This window comes from Salvelinus fontinalis, chromosome 2, assembly GCF_029448725.1.
Source record: "Salvelinus fontinalis isolate EN_2023a chromosome 2, ASM2944872v1, whole genome shotgun sequence".
Lineage (NCBI taxonomy): Eukaryota > Metazoa > Chordata > Actinopteri > Salmoniformes > Salmonidae > Salvelinus > Salvelinus fontinalis.
In genome coordinates, this window is record NC_074666.1 from 68203952 (window position 1) to 68220772 (window position 16821).

Genomic DNA, 16821 nt, shown 5'->3' on the forward strand with positions numbered 1-16821 from the left:
AATTGCTGCCAATGGTGCTTCAACCAAGTACTGAGTAAAGGGTCTGAATACTTATGTAATTTTTAAATATTAGCAGAAATGTAAAAAAAAACTGTTTATACTTTGTCATTATGGCGTATTGTGTATAGATTGATTCGGGAAAAAACTATTTAATCAATTTTAGAATAAGGCTGTAATGTAATAAAATTGAAAAAATCAGCGAGTATGATAAAAATGGGTTTAAATAAGCAGTCGATGATTTGTACTATGTGCTTTCCTTTTCACAACGACATAATCACTTAGCACCCCTTTGTTAAATTCCTTACATGGGTGGACCAAAGTGCTGTTGGTAATGCACACAATGGTGTAAGAGGATTCGAGAAACAGTTTTGCATAAATCGAGAGGCCTGGGCTGGTTTTGTTATTAAAGAGAGGAGTGAGAGAGGTGAACGGAGGGATGGCTACGGTCAGACTGACCTCTGTGACCGCGTGCGTTCTTCACCACCACAGGGTAGCCCAGCGGTTCCGCTTCATCAATCATCTTGCGGAAGTTCTCGTGTCCTCCTACGAATAACACAAGACACACACACACGTTACAATTTGTCCAATGATCAAACTCTCTCCATTACAGTCATTTGACTGTGCAAAATGGGGTTTGTTGCTATAGGAACCATGTTCTGACTTGTGAAGCAAGGAATGATTGCCATTGGGTGAGGATTTCTGTGGGTATGTCATTCTGTGTTCAAGGGATATTTCAGTATTTGGGGTAATTTCCTACTTACCCAGAGTCAGATGAACTCAGATGAACTCACAAATACTATTTTTATGTCTATGCATGCAGTTCTAAGGAAGTTGAAGGCAGCATATCATTAGCTTACCGCAATTGCTGGAAGTCTATGGGTATCTACTATCCATCTCCTGGGAAATAGATATAACTTCTCCAAATCTGGGTGGTCGGTCATTTATAAAAAAGTACAAAGCTATACTCAGTAATCAATATTTTATAAGTTAGCCAATTTTACTGATAATCATCAGAAATTACATTGTATCAACTTCCTCATTTACGGACTACTTTGGGTTCTTTCTGCCTGTGCTCTTTTCCCAGGAGACAGCCAGCTGTTGCGTACTCTAGTAGCTAGCTCATTTGCTTATTGGCAAATCATCATAATAACATTTGATGAATCATGTCGGACTTTGAGGTAGTAGAAGAAATGTTTTATTCAGAGCCATATTTATTAGAGCCAGAATTTTGGAGGGAGGGGGAATCAGCGGAGTCGGTAGACGAACTAGCAGAAGCGGTGGCGAGACCCTGGTCTGAGGGGGACGGCGGGGCATATCAACCAATGGCAACCAACAAAGAGTGTTTGTGCTGTGCTGAGTGGGACTTGTTACTGCCATCGCGGGCTTGATACTCTACATGACCAACAGTATGTGGAAACTCTTTCAAATTAGCGGATTTGGCTATTTCAGCCACACCCGTTGCTGGCAGGTGTATACAATCGAGCACACAGCAATGCAATCTCCATAGACAAATTTGTCAGTGGAATGGCCTTACTTAAGAGCTCAGTGACTTTCAACGTGGCACCGTCATTGGATGCCACTTTTCCAACAAGTCAGTTCGTCAAATTTCTGCCCTGCTAGAGCTGCTCCGGTCAACTGTAAGTGCTGTTATTGTGACGTGTAAACGTCTAGAAGCAACAACGTCTTAGCAGCAAAGTGGTAGGCCACACAAGCTCACAGAACGGGAACGGGTATGCTAAAGCGCGTAAAAATCATCTGTCCTCGGTTGCAACACTCACTACCGAGTTCCAAACTGCCTCTGGAAGCAACGTCAGCACAAGAACTGTTCGTTGGGATCTTTATGAAATGGGTTTCCATGGCCGAGCAGCCTAAGATCACCATGCAAAATGCCAAGCATCGGCCTGAGTGATGGAAACGCGTTCTCTGGAGTGATTACGCTTCATCTGACAGTCCGACGGACGAATCTGGGTTTGGTGGATGCCAGCAGAACGCTACCTGCCCCAATGCATAGTGCCAGCTGTAAAGTTTGGAAGAGGAGGAATAATGGTCTGGTACTGTTTTTCATGGTTCGGGCTAGGCCCCTTAGTTCCTGTTAAGGGAAATCTTAATGCTACAGCATACAATGAGATCCATAGACGATTCTGTGCTTCCAACTTTGTGGCAACAGTTTGGGGAAAGCCCTTTCCTGTTTCAGCATGACAATTCCCCAGTGCAGAAAGTGAGGTCCATACAGAAAAAGTTTGTCGAGATCAGTGAAGAACTTGACTGGCCTACAGAGTCCTGACCTCAACCCCATCGAATACTTTTGAGATGAATTGGAACGTCGACTGCTAGCCAGGCCTAATCGCACAACATCAGTGCCCGACCTCACTAATGCTCTTGGGCTGAATGGAAGAAAGTCCCCACAGCAATGTTCCAACATCTAGTGGAAAGCCTTTCCCAAAAAGTGGAGGCAAAATGGGGGGACCAACTCCACATTAATGTCCATGATTTTTGAATGAGATGTTCAAAGAGCGGTGTCCACATACTTTTGGACATGTAGTGTATCTACAGCGAAGAAAGCAGCGCACCCAGAGACTAACAAACCGCAAGGACTTTAATACTTTCATCAATCCTAGATTCTTCTGTCCCCAAAATAAACTGGAAAAAGTAGCCCATACCTGCTGGACCAAATGGACAGCTGTCTTTCGAGTAAGTGACATTACTCTGGCTTGTCCCAGCACACAGTAACAAAACATAAAAGATCTGTTGATAACTTTTGTTTTATAATTTAATTCTGATCAAATTAAATTGTTTCCTGTTATTAGATTATTTGGCTCTAGCTCCTCACAAATAACAACTTAGTTGTTCTTAGTCAATACAGGCGGGTTGCATATCAACTGGTGTTGGAGTAGGCACTGAAGGGCTATAGACTGGGACTAGAAGAGTCATGCATTCACGTGTTGTTTCTGCCATTCGCCTCAAATATCCCTCGCCCACAGGAGTACATGGGATTCAAGGAGAAGAGGATGTAATGAGCCTGTTGTAATTACACTCCGATGATTTAGCTTCACAGCCAGATATTGCCTAACTAATTTAGTCAAATCACTTTAATAAATGCTGTTTGAACCAGTACAACTTATTTTGTTCCAATTCTGTCAAATCACTGTAATAAATGCCATTTCTACCAGTACTATCTATTTTGTTAATATCTACTATAAGTGATTCATTACAGCATGCCACATGATAGTTGTGTGAATGAAATATAGCTGTCAAGTCAATGTTTCAGTAACATTTGAATACTAAAGGTAAATTGGTAAAAGCCAACAAAACTTAGTGTAGACCTATGTAATGACATGACAATCGATGAACCGGCAATTATTTATTTTATACAGCACAATACAGATCCCTGCACATCATGTACAATACACAGTATAGACAAGTCAGCAATAAAAAGTAAAATATACATAGCGGTGCTGTTATGTACAGTGGTAGCCTAAAGTTAATGGATTTTTTTTTAATGCTAAAGATGCAGAGAGATAATGACTAGAGGCTAACAAATGATGTTACAATAAGTATGTTTGTATTAGGTAGTAGTGCAAGGAGGACCATGTCCATGGATACCAGGGGAGTAGGGGGTGTCAGAATAGCCCCAAGTGTACTTGAAACTTGATGTGTGTGCTGCAATTGTCTATCAGCGTAACAGTGTTTTGTTACTTGTCGTGTTTGTTTTGGTGTGGACCCAAGGAAGAATAGCTGCTGCTTCGGCAAAAGCTAACAGAGATACCAATAAACCAGTAATGACCTCCTCCTTGCTGGGTTTTTGCATGGGGTTATGTTGGCAGCCAAACGACAGCCTCTTCCACAGGATTTGGGCTCCAAGTATTAGTCCATGCGTCTCTGCAGGATGCTCTCCATCAGGTCATCCCTGAATCTTTGAGCGGTGGGTTGATATATCAGCCGTGCAATCCACTGTTTTGAGTAGACAACGTTGGATCTTGGAGTTCCTGAAATGAGGCAAGAGAAGACGATAAACCAGTGAATACAATCTAAACACAAGGAAGTCGTCGTACATATAAAAATAACATTTGGGACACTTCTTGGTTTGCTACATTGCAATCAGGCTGGATGCAGTTGATCAGATTAGTGTAGTGATTGACATACTTTTGTATATGTAGTGGATATACACTTTGTGGACACCCCTTCAAATTAGTGGATTCGGCTATTTCAGCCACACCCGTTGCTGAAAGGTGTATAAAATCGAGCATACCGCCATGCAATCTCCATAGACAAACATTGGCAGGAAAATGGCCTTACTGAAGAGCTCAGTGACTTTCAACGTGGAACCGTCATAGGATGGTAGAATTGCTCCAGTCAACTGTAAGTGCTGTTATTGTGAAGTGGAAACGTCTAGGAGCAACCATTGGCTCAGGCGCGAAGTGGTAGGCCATACAAGATCACAGAACAGGACCGCCAAATGCTAAAGCACGTAGTGCGCAAAAATCGTTTGTCCTCAGTTGCAACACTCGCTACAGAGATCCAAACTGCCTCTGGAAGCAACAAGAACTGTTCGTTGGGATCTTCATGAAATTAGTTTATGGCCAAGCAGCCGCACACAAGCCTAAGATCACCACTCGCAATGCCAAGCGCCGGCTGGAGTGGTGTAAAGCTCTCCGCCATTGGACTCTGGAGCAGTGGAAACGCGTTCTCTGAAGTGATGAATCACGCTTCACCATCTGGCAGTCCGACGGATGAATCTGGGTTTGGCGGATGCCAGGAGAACGCTACCTGCACGAATGCATAGTGCCACCTGTAAAGTTTGGAGGAGGAATAATGGTCTGGGGCTGTTTTTCAAGGTTCGGGCTAGGCCACATTTGTTCCAGTGAAGGGATATCTTAAAGCAACAGCATACAAGAACATTCTAGACGATTCTGTTCTAACTTTGTGGCAACCGTTTGGGGAAGGCCCTTTCCTGTTTCAGCATGACAATGGTTTGTCGAGATCGGTGTGGTAGAACTTGATTGCACAGAGCCCTGACCTCAACCCCATCAAACACCTTTGGGATGAATTGGAACGCCGACTGCTAGCCGGGCCTAATCGCCCAACATCAGTGCCAGACCTCACTAATGCTCTGTTGGCTGAATGGAAGCAAGTCCCTGCAGCAATGTTCCCACATCTAGCTGAAAGCCTTCCCAGAAGAGTGGAGGCTGTTATTGCAGCAAAGAGGGAACCAACTCCATATTAACACCCATGATTTTGGAATGAGATTTTTGATACTTTTGATCATGTAGTCAGGCCACACACTAGAAAAAGGGTGCCTCTGAGCACACTTGAAAGGGAGCACCATCCCCCAGAGAAACCCCCCAATTTCCCCAAATCAACCAAACTATCCTGGAGGGGCTACCTGTCCTTTTGTTAGACTAGAACTGTCTGGACAGGCCAATGATTGCATTACCATCCCAATATGACAAAAGAAGTGCTAAAAATTGTAAACCAGAACATTGATGGCATATTTTGAGTACTTACCAGCAACTGTTGAGGCTTGTCCTCCATTCTGGTTCTGAATGCGATACTACTCCAGCAGACATGGAGTCCGTTCCTTGTGGACAGTCCACAGCAGGCACGTCATCTATCTCAACTTTAGTGAAAAATAAAGGAAAAGGGTACAGGAAATGTTGGTATTCATAAACAAACGAGAACACACTTGAAGAAAGCCATAATAGCTGTTTTGTTATTGTGGCATGCTGTCACCTATTACATAGCTAACACCATAAAGTCAAGCCAATTTATTTATTTCTAAAGCATGTGGAAATTGTATAATTAGTTGGGAAGTATTTAAATCAATTTGAATAAAGATGAAAACAATAGCACCACACACTTTTTAATAATGAAAGAAGGACATCACATAGTTTTGTGCATTTTAAGTTGTTTTGTTGTACTCAGCTATACTTTGGCTTTGAGAGGAGGGCATTCCATTAAATGTAATGGATGACATGGACAGTTTATCCACAAGAAAATTGACAGGCCTATCACATTTTATCACGAGAACAGCTAGCTCCTACTCAATCAATCAGATACTGTTAGATCATCATCACACTTACCCCATTCTACTTTGTTCTGGCGTGCGTAGAATGCCCACTGATGGGACCACTGTGTCTCAGGAAACGTCTCATCTTATGGCTCGTCATTTCATCCTCTAAAAAAATGTCAGAGCAAACTAGCTACAACCTTTCTGAAGTCCTTGGTCAGCGTTGTCTATATTCACGGCAACTAGCCATAGTTTCAATCAATCCGGATTATTCAATGGAAGTTTGTGAAAGATTATAGCCGACCACTTCCTTGGTTTGTTATTGCAAGCTTTTACAGCACACCCACAAACCATTTTCAATATTGGACAAGTGATAGTAGTCCGTTGATGTAACCCAAATCTCAACACACTCTGCTAATTACATGTGCTAGCTAGCTAGCTGTCAAGCTAACGTAAGCTAGCCAATAGCGTGAAAATACTTCGAGGAGTGTCAACAATATTCAGACATGGCTGCGAGGTAAAACTATAGTTTTGGACTGTTGGTGTACTCTTCTTCTGTGGGTTTTACAATTGACGTTCTCTTCTCACACTTTGCTAGCTAGATATCAAGTAGGCAAACTTGTTCAAAACTGCCGCTGTCCCGACGTCTCAGCTGGCCAGCTCGCACACAGCCCATCCTTGCGCCCACCGTCACAGCGGATGAATGAAATGCGTAGTTAGGAGAAAATAGTTCAAAAAATAAATAACTATTGTTAAAATATTACAATTTCATATATACTTAGAGTACAAAGTACAAATTTCCCTGCTTTTACGAGAAGATGGCTAGTAGATATCCATAGACTTCCAGCAATTGCGCTAAAATAACGATATGCTTGCTACCTTCAACTTCCTTCAACTTGCACGCATACACATAAAAATTGTATCCATGAGTTAGTCTTACTCTCGGTAAGTAGGAAATTATCCAAAATACCGAAGTATCCTTTTAATACTTGGTTGTTCTGCCGTCTCTGACTTTTCATGTGGCTATATCTGGTAATACGTCTAATTCAATTGACCAGCAGGACCATTTCTCGAAATCTGCTTAGTTTTGCTGTCTGGGCCTGAACTAATGTGGAATATTGAACACTGCAATTTTTGGGTGCTCTCTGTCTGTGGTATGGCGTTTTGACAGAAGACCAGATGTGAGCTGCCTTCTCCAAAAAGCACACGTCCACACTCTGCTGTGAGACAGAGCGGAAGAGAGCAGCAGCAAATGTCAGACCCGGCTCTACCACGTCACCGGCTGCTGCAGCAGGAGAGCCAGAGGAGGGTAGGGGCAGCAGGGAGGGATTTTTTTATTTATTGTCCAAGTCATGATGGTTGGTGGAGGGGCGTGTTACATAAGCACTCCAGCCTCTCTGTACGGCCTGGTCTGCCTGGCCTCTGTAGTCTGAGGAGTGTTAGATTCTCCCTGTTGCCCTCACCAAAATACACAGCACTAGATTTCTGCAGTGGCAATACATATATTAAAATACAGCTTTGCTATCAGCTTCAGTTTAGTCTTAAAACAAAATAAAACAAAGCGAGTGTGGTTTTGGCGTACAGGCCTGTATTATTCCACATCCTGCTTTGTCCAACGTAGAGAAGTCAGAGATTCTAGGCAAAATGTGACAAATAAAGATTATTAGAGTGTTTGAGAAAGTGGTGATGACAGAGGGGACTGGATGGGATAAATTCTTTTTTTTTTGGATGCATTCTTAAGATAAAAAAAATAAATACACTGCTCAAAAAAATAAAGGGAACACTTAAACAACACAATGTACCTCCAAGTCAATCACACTTCTGTGAAATCAAACTGTCCACTTAGGAAGCAACACTGATTGACAATACATTTCACATGCTCTTGTGCAAATGGAATAGACAAAAGGTGGAAATTATAGGCAATTAGCAAGACACCCCCCAAAACAGGAGTGATTCTGCAGGTGGTGACCACAGACCACTTCTCAGTTCCTATGCTTCCTGGCTGATGTTTTGGTCACTTTTGAATGCTGGCGGTGCTCTCACTCTAGTGGTAGCATGAGACGGAGTCTACAACCCACACAAGTGGCTCAGGTAGTGCAGTTCATCCAGGATGGCACATCAATGCGAACTGTGGCAAAAAGGTTTGCTGTGTCTGTCAGCGTAGTGTCCAGAGCATGCAGGCGCTACCAGGAGACAGGCCAGTACATCAGGAGACGTGGAGGAGGCCGTAGGAGGGCAACAACCCAGCAGCAGGACCGCTACCTCCGCCTTTGTGCAAGGAGGTGCACTGCCAGAGCCCTGCAAAATGACCTCCAGCAGGCCACAAATGTGCATGTGTCAGCATATGGTCTCACAAGGGGTCTGAGGATCTCATCTCGGTACCTAATGGCAGTCAGGCTACCTCTGGCGAGCACATGGAGGGCTGTGCGGCCCCACAAAGAAATTCCACCCCACACCATGACTGACCCGTCGCCAAACCGGTCATGCTGGAGGATGTTGCAGGCAGCAAAACGTTCTCCACGGCGTCTCCAGACTGTCACGTCTGTCACATGTGCTCATGTGCTCAGTGTAAACCTGCTTTCATCTGTGAAGAGCACAGGGCGCCAGTGGCGAATTTGCCAATCTTGGTGTTCTCTGGCAAATGCCAAACGTCCTGCACGGTGTTGGGCTGTAAGCACAACCCCCACCTGTGGACGTCGGGCCCTCATACCACCCTCATGGAGTCTGTTTCTGACCGTTTGAGCAGACACATGCACATTTGTGGCCTGCTGGAGGTCATTTTGCAGGGCTCTGGCAGTGCACCTCTTTGCACAAAGGCGGAGGTAGCGGTCCTGCTGCTGGGTTGTTGCCCTCCTACGGCCTCCTCCACGTCTCCTGATGTACTGGCCTGTCTCCTGGTAGCGCCTGCATGCTCTGGACAATACGCTGACAGACACAGCAAACCTTTTTGCCACAGTTCGCATTGATGTGCCAACCTGGATGAACTGCACTACCTAAGCCACTTGTGTGGGTTGTAGACTCCGTCTCATGCTACCACTAGAGTGAGAGCACCGCCAGCATTCAAAAGTGACCAAAACATCAGCCAGGAAGCATAGGAACTGAGAAGTGGTCTGTGGTCACCACCTGCAGAATCACTCCTGTTTTGGGGGGTGTCTTGCTAATTGCCTATAATTTCCACCTTTTGTCTATTCCATTTGCACAACAGCATGTGAAATTTATTGTCAATCAGTGTTGCTTCCTAAGTGGACAGTTTGATTTCACAGAAGTGTGATTGACTTGGAGTTACATTGTGTTGTTTAAGTGTTCCCTTTATTTTTTTGAGCAGTGTATATATAGTTGAAGTGAAATTACCGAACAAATCTGTGGTATTGCTTATGGTCTAGATTCCAAGCTAATGCACTAATGTTGCTATTTTGTAGAAAGCCCTGGTTGATAATAGCCTAGATAACTACCTAGTAAAATGACGAAGAAACAATTTAATTCACCCTCCATAACCCCATAATGCCAGCCCATAGCCTACATTGCATATGAAGTGTGACTGGTTCACCATGGATGTATGGAGAAAAAGCCCTCTTTTCTCATTTAACTTTTTTGGCTACCCCAAGTGGGGGTTTGTGCTCTCTGATTGGATCAAAGTCAAGTTTTTGGCCACTGACGAGCCTTGCTAGGTTCGTCGCTACCGGGTCGGCCCACAGCAGGTACCGCTTTTGTTCAAGCAAGAGAAGGAACGGCCTCCCACTGTGATAAGTACTTTTCTGCAGTCTATCAGTAGTGAGATTCTCGGTGTGTTTCATGCTTTACCCACTCGACCAGACTCCGGTCTCTTGGGTGACTTTTTAAGTTAATCCTGGTTGTAGAACTTTGTAAGGACACTCTCAGACCAACTCAAGTGCATTCAAAAGCATGATTGGCATATATCCAATACAAGAATACACCGAACTTATTATCACTGCCCTTAATACACTGGATTTTCTAAGCTCAGGAATCAGGAATAATATGACCAAGCTTAGGAGCTCACCGTAGGAGAAGGTATCAGGGAGTGGGACCCCATGGCCGGCCAGCTCCTGGAAGGTCCAGAACTTGTTGACGCAGTTGAGGATGGCCTGGGGCCGGTTGACCAGCCGGCAGCCCATCTTTTCCAGGTGGCGTAGCACCGTGATGTCACTGTCCGACTGCACCCAGGGGGTGGGGACTCGCACCACCGCCACCTGAGGGTAGGATGTCACCACCTCCTGCTCGACCCGCAGACCTGGGGAGGGAATGAGAGAGAGACAAAATAGTTTTTTAGCGGGAAATATTCCGAATGTCACATTTCCCATACCATAAAGATTAAATTAAATGCAGTCTCAAATAGCCGCCTGTCCCTTTTTATTAGCCGGGCAACGGCACACTTTTCATCAAATAAAAGCCTGTTTCAAATAAATAAGGTTTAATAATGTTTGATTTGTTACATTAAATAATTCAGTAATGACTTAAAAATATGAAAATCATCTGTTTTTATCGCCAGTAAGAACTGCTAGCCATTAGCTGCTAACAGCTGAGAACGGCTAGCTAACTTGCAAGCACAAAAACAGTCAACAACTTCGGAAGTACAGAACCCTAGAAATCAGCTGATCGTCCTTTTGTGGTCATTTTAACAATGTTTACATATCTTACATTACTCATCTCATATGTATATACTGTATTCTATACTATCTACTGTATCTTAGTCTATGCCGCTCTGACATTGCTCATCCATATATTTATATATTCTGAATTCCATTCCTTTACTTAGATTAGTGTGTATTAGGGATTTGTTGTGAAATTGTTACGTATTACTTAGATATTGCTGCACAAGCATTTCCCTACACCCGCAATAACATCTGCTAAACACCTTGTATGTGACAAATAACATTTGATTTGAAGTAAGAATTGACAAAAATGTACAGTCAAAGAGGAGAATAATTATGGTCAAGAAAAGTTAGTTATTTTTTAATAGAGACATACTAATACAAAAGAAACATGACAGCGTGTAAATGATAACACATTAGTGCAGGAAATGAAGAAATTGATTAAAATGCTGGAAGTGAAGGCTGGAATTAAACAATTAACTATGCAAATTAGTAAAAACTGTGCACATTAAAGAAATAGATGCCTGGCTCAAATAGAAGCCTGTCTCTCATAAGCGCCTGTTGTGTTCAATGATTTAAGTAAATAAACGCCTAGGCTATTAATTTAAGTTTTACGGTAGTTTCATATAGACATTATTGGATATTATTGATTAATCATATGAACACAGGCTACACTTTTACTAATGTCAAGAGAACACATTTCATTGATAACATTTTACAGAGCAACTCTGGTAGCTACAGTGGCTTGCATGTATCACACAACAACCAGACAACCTAAAAGTAGCGTCCGTTTAGAATGTTCATGCCACCAGTCCATCCCATGTCACATTAGCATCCCACAAACAAACCCAGAATTCTGTTCCCACAGCCACAACACGTAGGCCTAGACTAGTTGTGAGTGGATCCTGCTGTGTTTGTATACACACTACGCAGGTCCAGTCATTATCGAGCTGCTCTGGATGTGTGAGCTCTGAGCTAGCCCTGTGTAGCAGAGGTGTGGGTCCAGGCAGGGTAGCCTAGTGGTGTTAGTGCTTCATTTGACTGGGTCTGGCCCGTGTCGCTCACTCACATCACACCCTGCTCACATCCACATGCTCCCTGTGGCACTGCCAATTTCTCTGGCCTCGAGGCCAAGAGTCATCGCACCCAGAGGAGCACAGATCCCCAGCAGTATACTTAATACAGCTTATAGTCCAGTGCTTTCTCCCAATATAGGAAGGTATAAGCACATTCATTGTACCTTTATTTCAACAGGGAGTCCCATTGAGACAAATGTCTATTTTAAAAAGGGAGCCCTGCATTTTACACATTAGAATACAAGAAACAGTTAAAATACACACAAACCTAAAATACAATCATAGTTACCATCTACATCTCTCAGCTACCAGGTCTATAATCAATATCTTAAAATGCCTGAGCGGCACCAGAACACCCAATTTCAACCCTGCAAACGTGTTTTGTAACTCATGTAGCCAGTCTTAAGCCTGTGAGATTGACTGAACCCTAAATACACATAAGAGCTTTCTACAATCATACACGCAAGAGGTGCTACCAGCACCTATTCTCTGATAGATCTTACACCAAATTTGTTTAAAGTATACAAGAGATTGGCTATAAATAGCTATCTATAGATTGCATACATATGTGTATTTATGTTGACATAGTTTGCGTGTTTGAACGTTATGCTCAAGGTTACATTCTCACTGTGAGATTTTAACTGGCAACTAACATGGCCGATTAATTAGGGCCGATTTCAAGTGTTCATAACAAATCAGTAATCTGCATTTTTGGATGCCGATTACATTGCATTCCATGAGGAAACTGCATGGCAGGCTGACCACCTGTTACGCGAGTGCAGCAAGGAGCCAAGGTAAGTTGCTAGCTAGCATTAAACTTGTCTTATAAAAATGAATGACCAAAGGCTCGTATTTCTGTGTTTATTATAATCAAGTCTATGATTTGATATTTGATAGAGCAGTCTGACTGAGCGGTGGTAGGCGGCAGCAGGCTCGTAAGCATTCATTCAAACTTTACTGCGTTTGACAGCAGCTCTTAGCAATGCTTGATTCACACGCCGTTTATGACTTCAAGCCTATCAACTCCTGAGATTAGGCTGGCAATACTAAAGTGCCTATTAGAACATCCAATAGTCAAAGGTATATGAAATACAAATGGTATAGAGAGAAATAGTCGACACGTCACAATTCCTATAATAACTACAACCTAAAACTTCTTAACTGGGAATATCGAAACACCAGCTTTCATATGTTCTAAGCAAGGAACTTAAACGTTAGCTTTTTTACATGGCACATATTGCACTTTTACTTTCTTCTCCAACACTTTGTTTTTGCATTATTTAAACCAAATTGAACATGTTTCATTATTTATTTGAGACTAAATTGATTTTATTTCTGTATTATATTAAGATAAAATAAGTGTTCATTGTTCATTCAGTATTGTTGTAATTGTCATTATTACAAATATATAATTAAAAAAAACTTTTAAAAAACGGCCGATTAACCAGTATCGGCTTTTTTTGGTCCTCCAATAATCGGTATCGGCATTGAAATATCATAATTGGACGACCTCTACAACTAACAGTACATATAGGCCTACTACCAGCCATTTTAATTCCGTAAGAACGACAATAACGAGACATGCACAGAAATGTTAGCAACAGCACAACATGGTGGAATAGAAAGAAAAGAAAAAAGGGGGCAGCATTCGATGAAGGGATGAAAAGGAGAGGTGCTGTGCAGCAAGGTTTGCAGTAGGTGCTTTGGCCCAGCAGCTCAGCAGGATAGACAGATGGGGTGATGATGGGACGTGAGGAGAAGCAGGGGCAGGAGAGGAGGGAAAAGAGGGGCTTGTCACTGACGCTGCACTATTTGCTCCACCGTGACCTGCTTTTCAGCCATTTTAAGATCTCCGCTCACTAAAGAGACAGCGTCAACGCTGGATTGACAGAGGTCACAGTGTCTGAGGCACACAAACAAAGAATAGGTGACAGGCTTCAAATACTGGCTCCTGATGCTTGAGAAGTCACAGAGAGAAGGAAGGAGATGGGCCCATTTTTGGTTCAAACGATGGTCAGAGATAAATGCAGCAGGACAATAGAAAAGGATGGAGATGTATGCATAAAGAACTGCAGGGGAGGTGGGGAGAAGTGTGTGTATGTGGCAGGGGATGAGTCAGACGTGGAAAGCATTTGTTTAGGAATAACCCTGCCTGTACCCCCCTCCTCTCACTCTCAGTATTCAATTGGGGAATTCACTCACTGCATGCACCCTCCCCCCATTCATACTGGTTTGATTGTGCAGCTGTTGAGCGAGCCATGCTACACTGAAGTTTCAAAGGACACTGGCCAAGACAGTATTCGGTGTCCACATCACTTGTGTCGGTTTCCAAGGCAACTACACAGATCACATGGAAATCCCTGATGAATCTGTTCGCATCCAGTGTGCTCATAGTACTGTCAGACAGCCACATGATCATTTCCAAAACGTTTACAAAATGTTCTTATAACCCTCTATTCCCTTTGGCAGAAGGTCCATCCGGGCATATAGTGTTTCTAATTTCTAGTGACAAACTGACATTTACAGCCATCTAATCTACCAGTCATCTTTCCGTGTGCAGAGACTTCAGTCCCCACGGGCGTTGAACTGTGTGTTATTTTCGTTGTGTCTGACAGGGCTGACTGGCTCCATAACTGCTGAGTGGGGGGCTCCCATCCCGCTCTGGCATTCTGTGCATTCCGCCATGACGTCACAATACGGCTGGGCTGACATGCCAACGCTCAACGAGCCTTGCCAGCCCTGGCCACAGCCCTGGCATGGGCCAGGCGGGCAACACTTCCTCTGGGGAAAGGGTGGGTGACTGGCTGGACACTGATCTGTCTAGTCTAGCGACAATACAGCCACGTAGCTGACACAAACACACACATTAAACTGTGATTTTCAGCTGTTGTCAGATGGTGTGTGGGCTTTTGCAATGTTTATGTGAGAAATTACCATGCATTGGTGCATTCCAAATGTGTAGGGACTGGGCCTATTAAGCAATTGTATACAATCATTTAGAGAATAACCTATTGATTTATTCCTTGCAAGAACTACAATATGTGATTCGCTCATCTACAATAATAATAAATCTCTCAGTTGATGTTCTTTATCGCAATATGTGCTATAGGAGGTTATTTATTGTACTTCAGGTCTATTTAGCTGAAAACGCCCTCAATCACACACTGTGATTAGGCTGCTACTGAATGTGCTGCTGCTGGCCCTGTCAGCAAGGATCAAGCTGGACCAAAGGAAGTGTGCAGAACTGTTTTGCTCGCAAGGGGAGGGGTATGGATGTGGGTACGCAGAACCATGAGCCTCTGCGACCCCTCATGATGAGTTCTGTTTTTTTGTGGCCCCTATCCCCATCAAAATTGCCCATCCCTGCTGTAACCCAACCAATACCACACCAATGCATCAGCTGATGGCATAAAGTGTGTGTCATTTAATTTCATGGGCCAGGTTTCAACCCTAACTGGTTGGTATTGACAACAGTGCCTCATGTGTTCTTAGGCAGGATTTGATGTGACATTAAGATGTGTTTTGTGACACACAGGGACAGCTTTGCCTATACATTGTCTTATTGATTGGAGAGGACAGCATCCATGAGGCAGTGAGTGTTTCTCTTGATATAATAACCATTAATGCCCTGCGGCCTCTGTCATGTCTATCTAGAACTATGTAAACTGCTTTGCCAAATACAGAGTCATAATATGCAAATGCACCTTTTCCCATCACTTGAGAGCAAGCAAATGAGTTGTCGTGACACAGCTCGCTACAGTGGGAGAGGAATTATTAGTCTTTGACCGCCAGGGCGTTATCACATCACGAGATTAAAAAAAGAAACTCATAAAAACTGATATAATCTCTCCCTGACCTGCCATGTCAACTAGCATTCGACATTAGTGTACCCTTCAACACTTCATTAAATAGGCTAAGTGTTGTAAACAAAAAGATAACATAAAAGTAGCTTATTTCTTTCTATATCTGTTTAAAAAAGAAAGGATTAAACACATATCATATCAACCTATAATCTATGCATTTCACTTCCAAATACATAAAATGGGGATCATTATCCAAGCTAAATACAGCCTAATGCTGACATTATATTGGGAGACAAGTGAATTATCCATTCAACATCAGCCATATGCTAATAAAGAGGTGAAATGCTACACTGACTTCTCTGTTCCCTTCTAAAAACCAGCTGAACCTATTCTTCAGGCGACTTGGTGTTTCCTCACACTTTGCTCTTTGCCATTTCCAAGGCAGGTTTGTCCTTCATTTAATACAACATTTTACAGCTGACAATGTCTTGGGAAATAGGCTATTCCTATTTTTCAAATTTAGGCAAATGATTTTAGTTTAAGCTAAAACAATTGAGCTAAAACGGCCTTGTCAAAAGCAGAAATGTTCATATGCTCACATGGGAAAGCTGTTATAGTTCAGCATGGGGAGTCAATGGGGAGTCTTTCCTCAGTGTTCCGATGCCAAGATTAGGATTATGGAAAAATAGGGAATTCCATCCTTGGTCTATTAATTATGCATCTTGTCTCACATCATATGACTGCTGGTGGAAAATCACAATTTGTTAAATTGGCCATCGCTCGTGAGATCCTACGTCCTATTGCCTTTTCTATCATATCCTGGACATGTTATATTTGTCTAGCATTGACAAGTGTGTTTGTGTGGTCTCCACAAGGAAGGCCAAAGAATCCGTCATCAATTCATAACCTGTCTTCCTCGTGCGCACAACTCTTTATTTCTGAATTATGGGTTGTGAGATTCCTTTGGATGACCATTGGGTTTGGCAGTGGACATAATAATAATAATAATTTGGTAGGTGCTTCTATTTGTACCATTTCCAAATATTTGTCCTATTTGAAAATGTGTTTTTTGCGTATCCCAACTCCCCCTGAGACAGTGGGGTCAAGGCCAGAGTCTGCCGTTATCAACGTCAGTGTCAGAGGAATGCCCAAATATTTGTCAAAGTTTCCAGCCACCCAAGCCACAGATTGTTCTCTCTGCAAGCAGTACCAATGCACTGGAACCAACAGGACGCTGAACAGCTTCTACCCCCAAGCCATAAGACTTCTAAACAAGACTGATAAATAACTAATCAAATGGCTACCCGGTCTACCCGCATTGACCC

The 16821-nt window shown here is 43.0% G+C and overlaps 1 protein-coding gene and 1 long non-coding RNA gene across 2 annotated transcripts in view; both read right to left on the minus strand.

Annotated features, from left to right (window-relative positions):
• The window catches only part of LOC129824174 (beta-citrylglutamate synthase B-like), a 36185-nt gene that overhangs the window by 12511 nt on the left and 6853 nt on the right, over nt 1-16821 (minus strand). The window contains exons 2-3 of the mRNA XM_055883607.1: nt 10026-10256; nt 457-543 (exon numbers count right to left, since the gene is read on the minus strand). Coding sequence (XP_055739582.1) covers nt 457-543; nt 10026-10256 — 318 coding nt within the window. The remainder of the gene's footprint in view (nt 1-456; nt 544-10025; nt 10257-16821) is intronic.
• On the minus strand, nt 550-7955 carry LOC129824181 (uncharacterized). The gene is made up of 3 exons (XR_008754724.1): nt 6081-7955; nt 5506-5617; nt 550-3986 (listed from the first exon to the last, which is right to left on the minus strand). It is a non-coding gene; the product is annotated as an uncharacterized LOC129824181 (long non-coding RNA).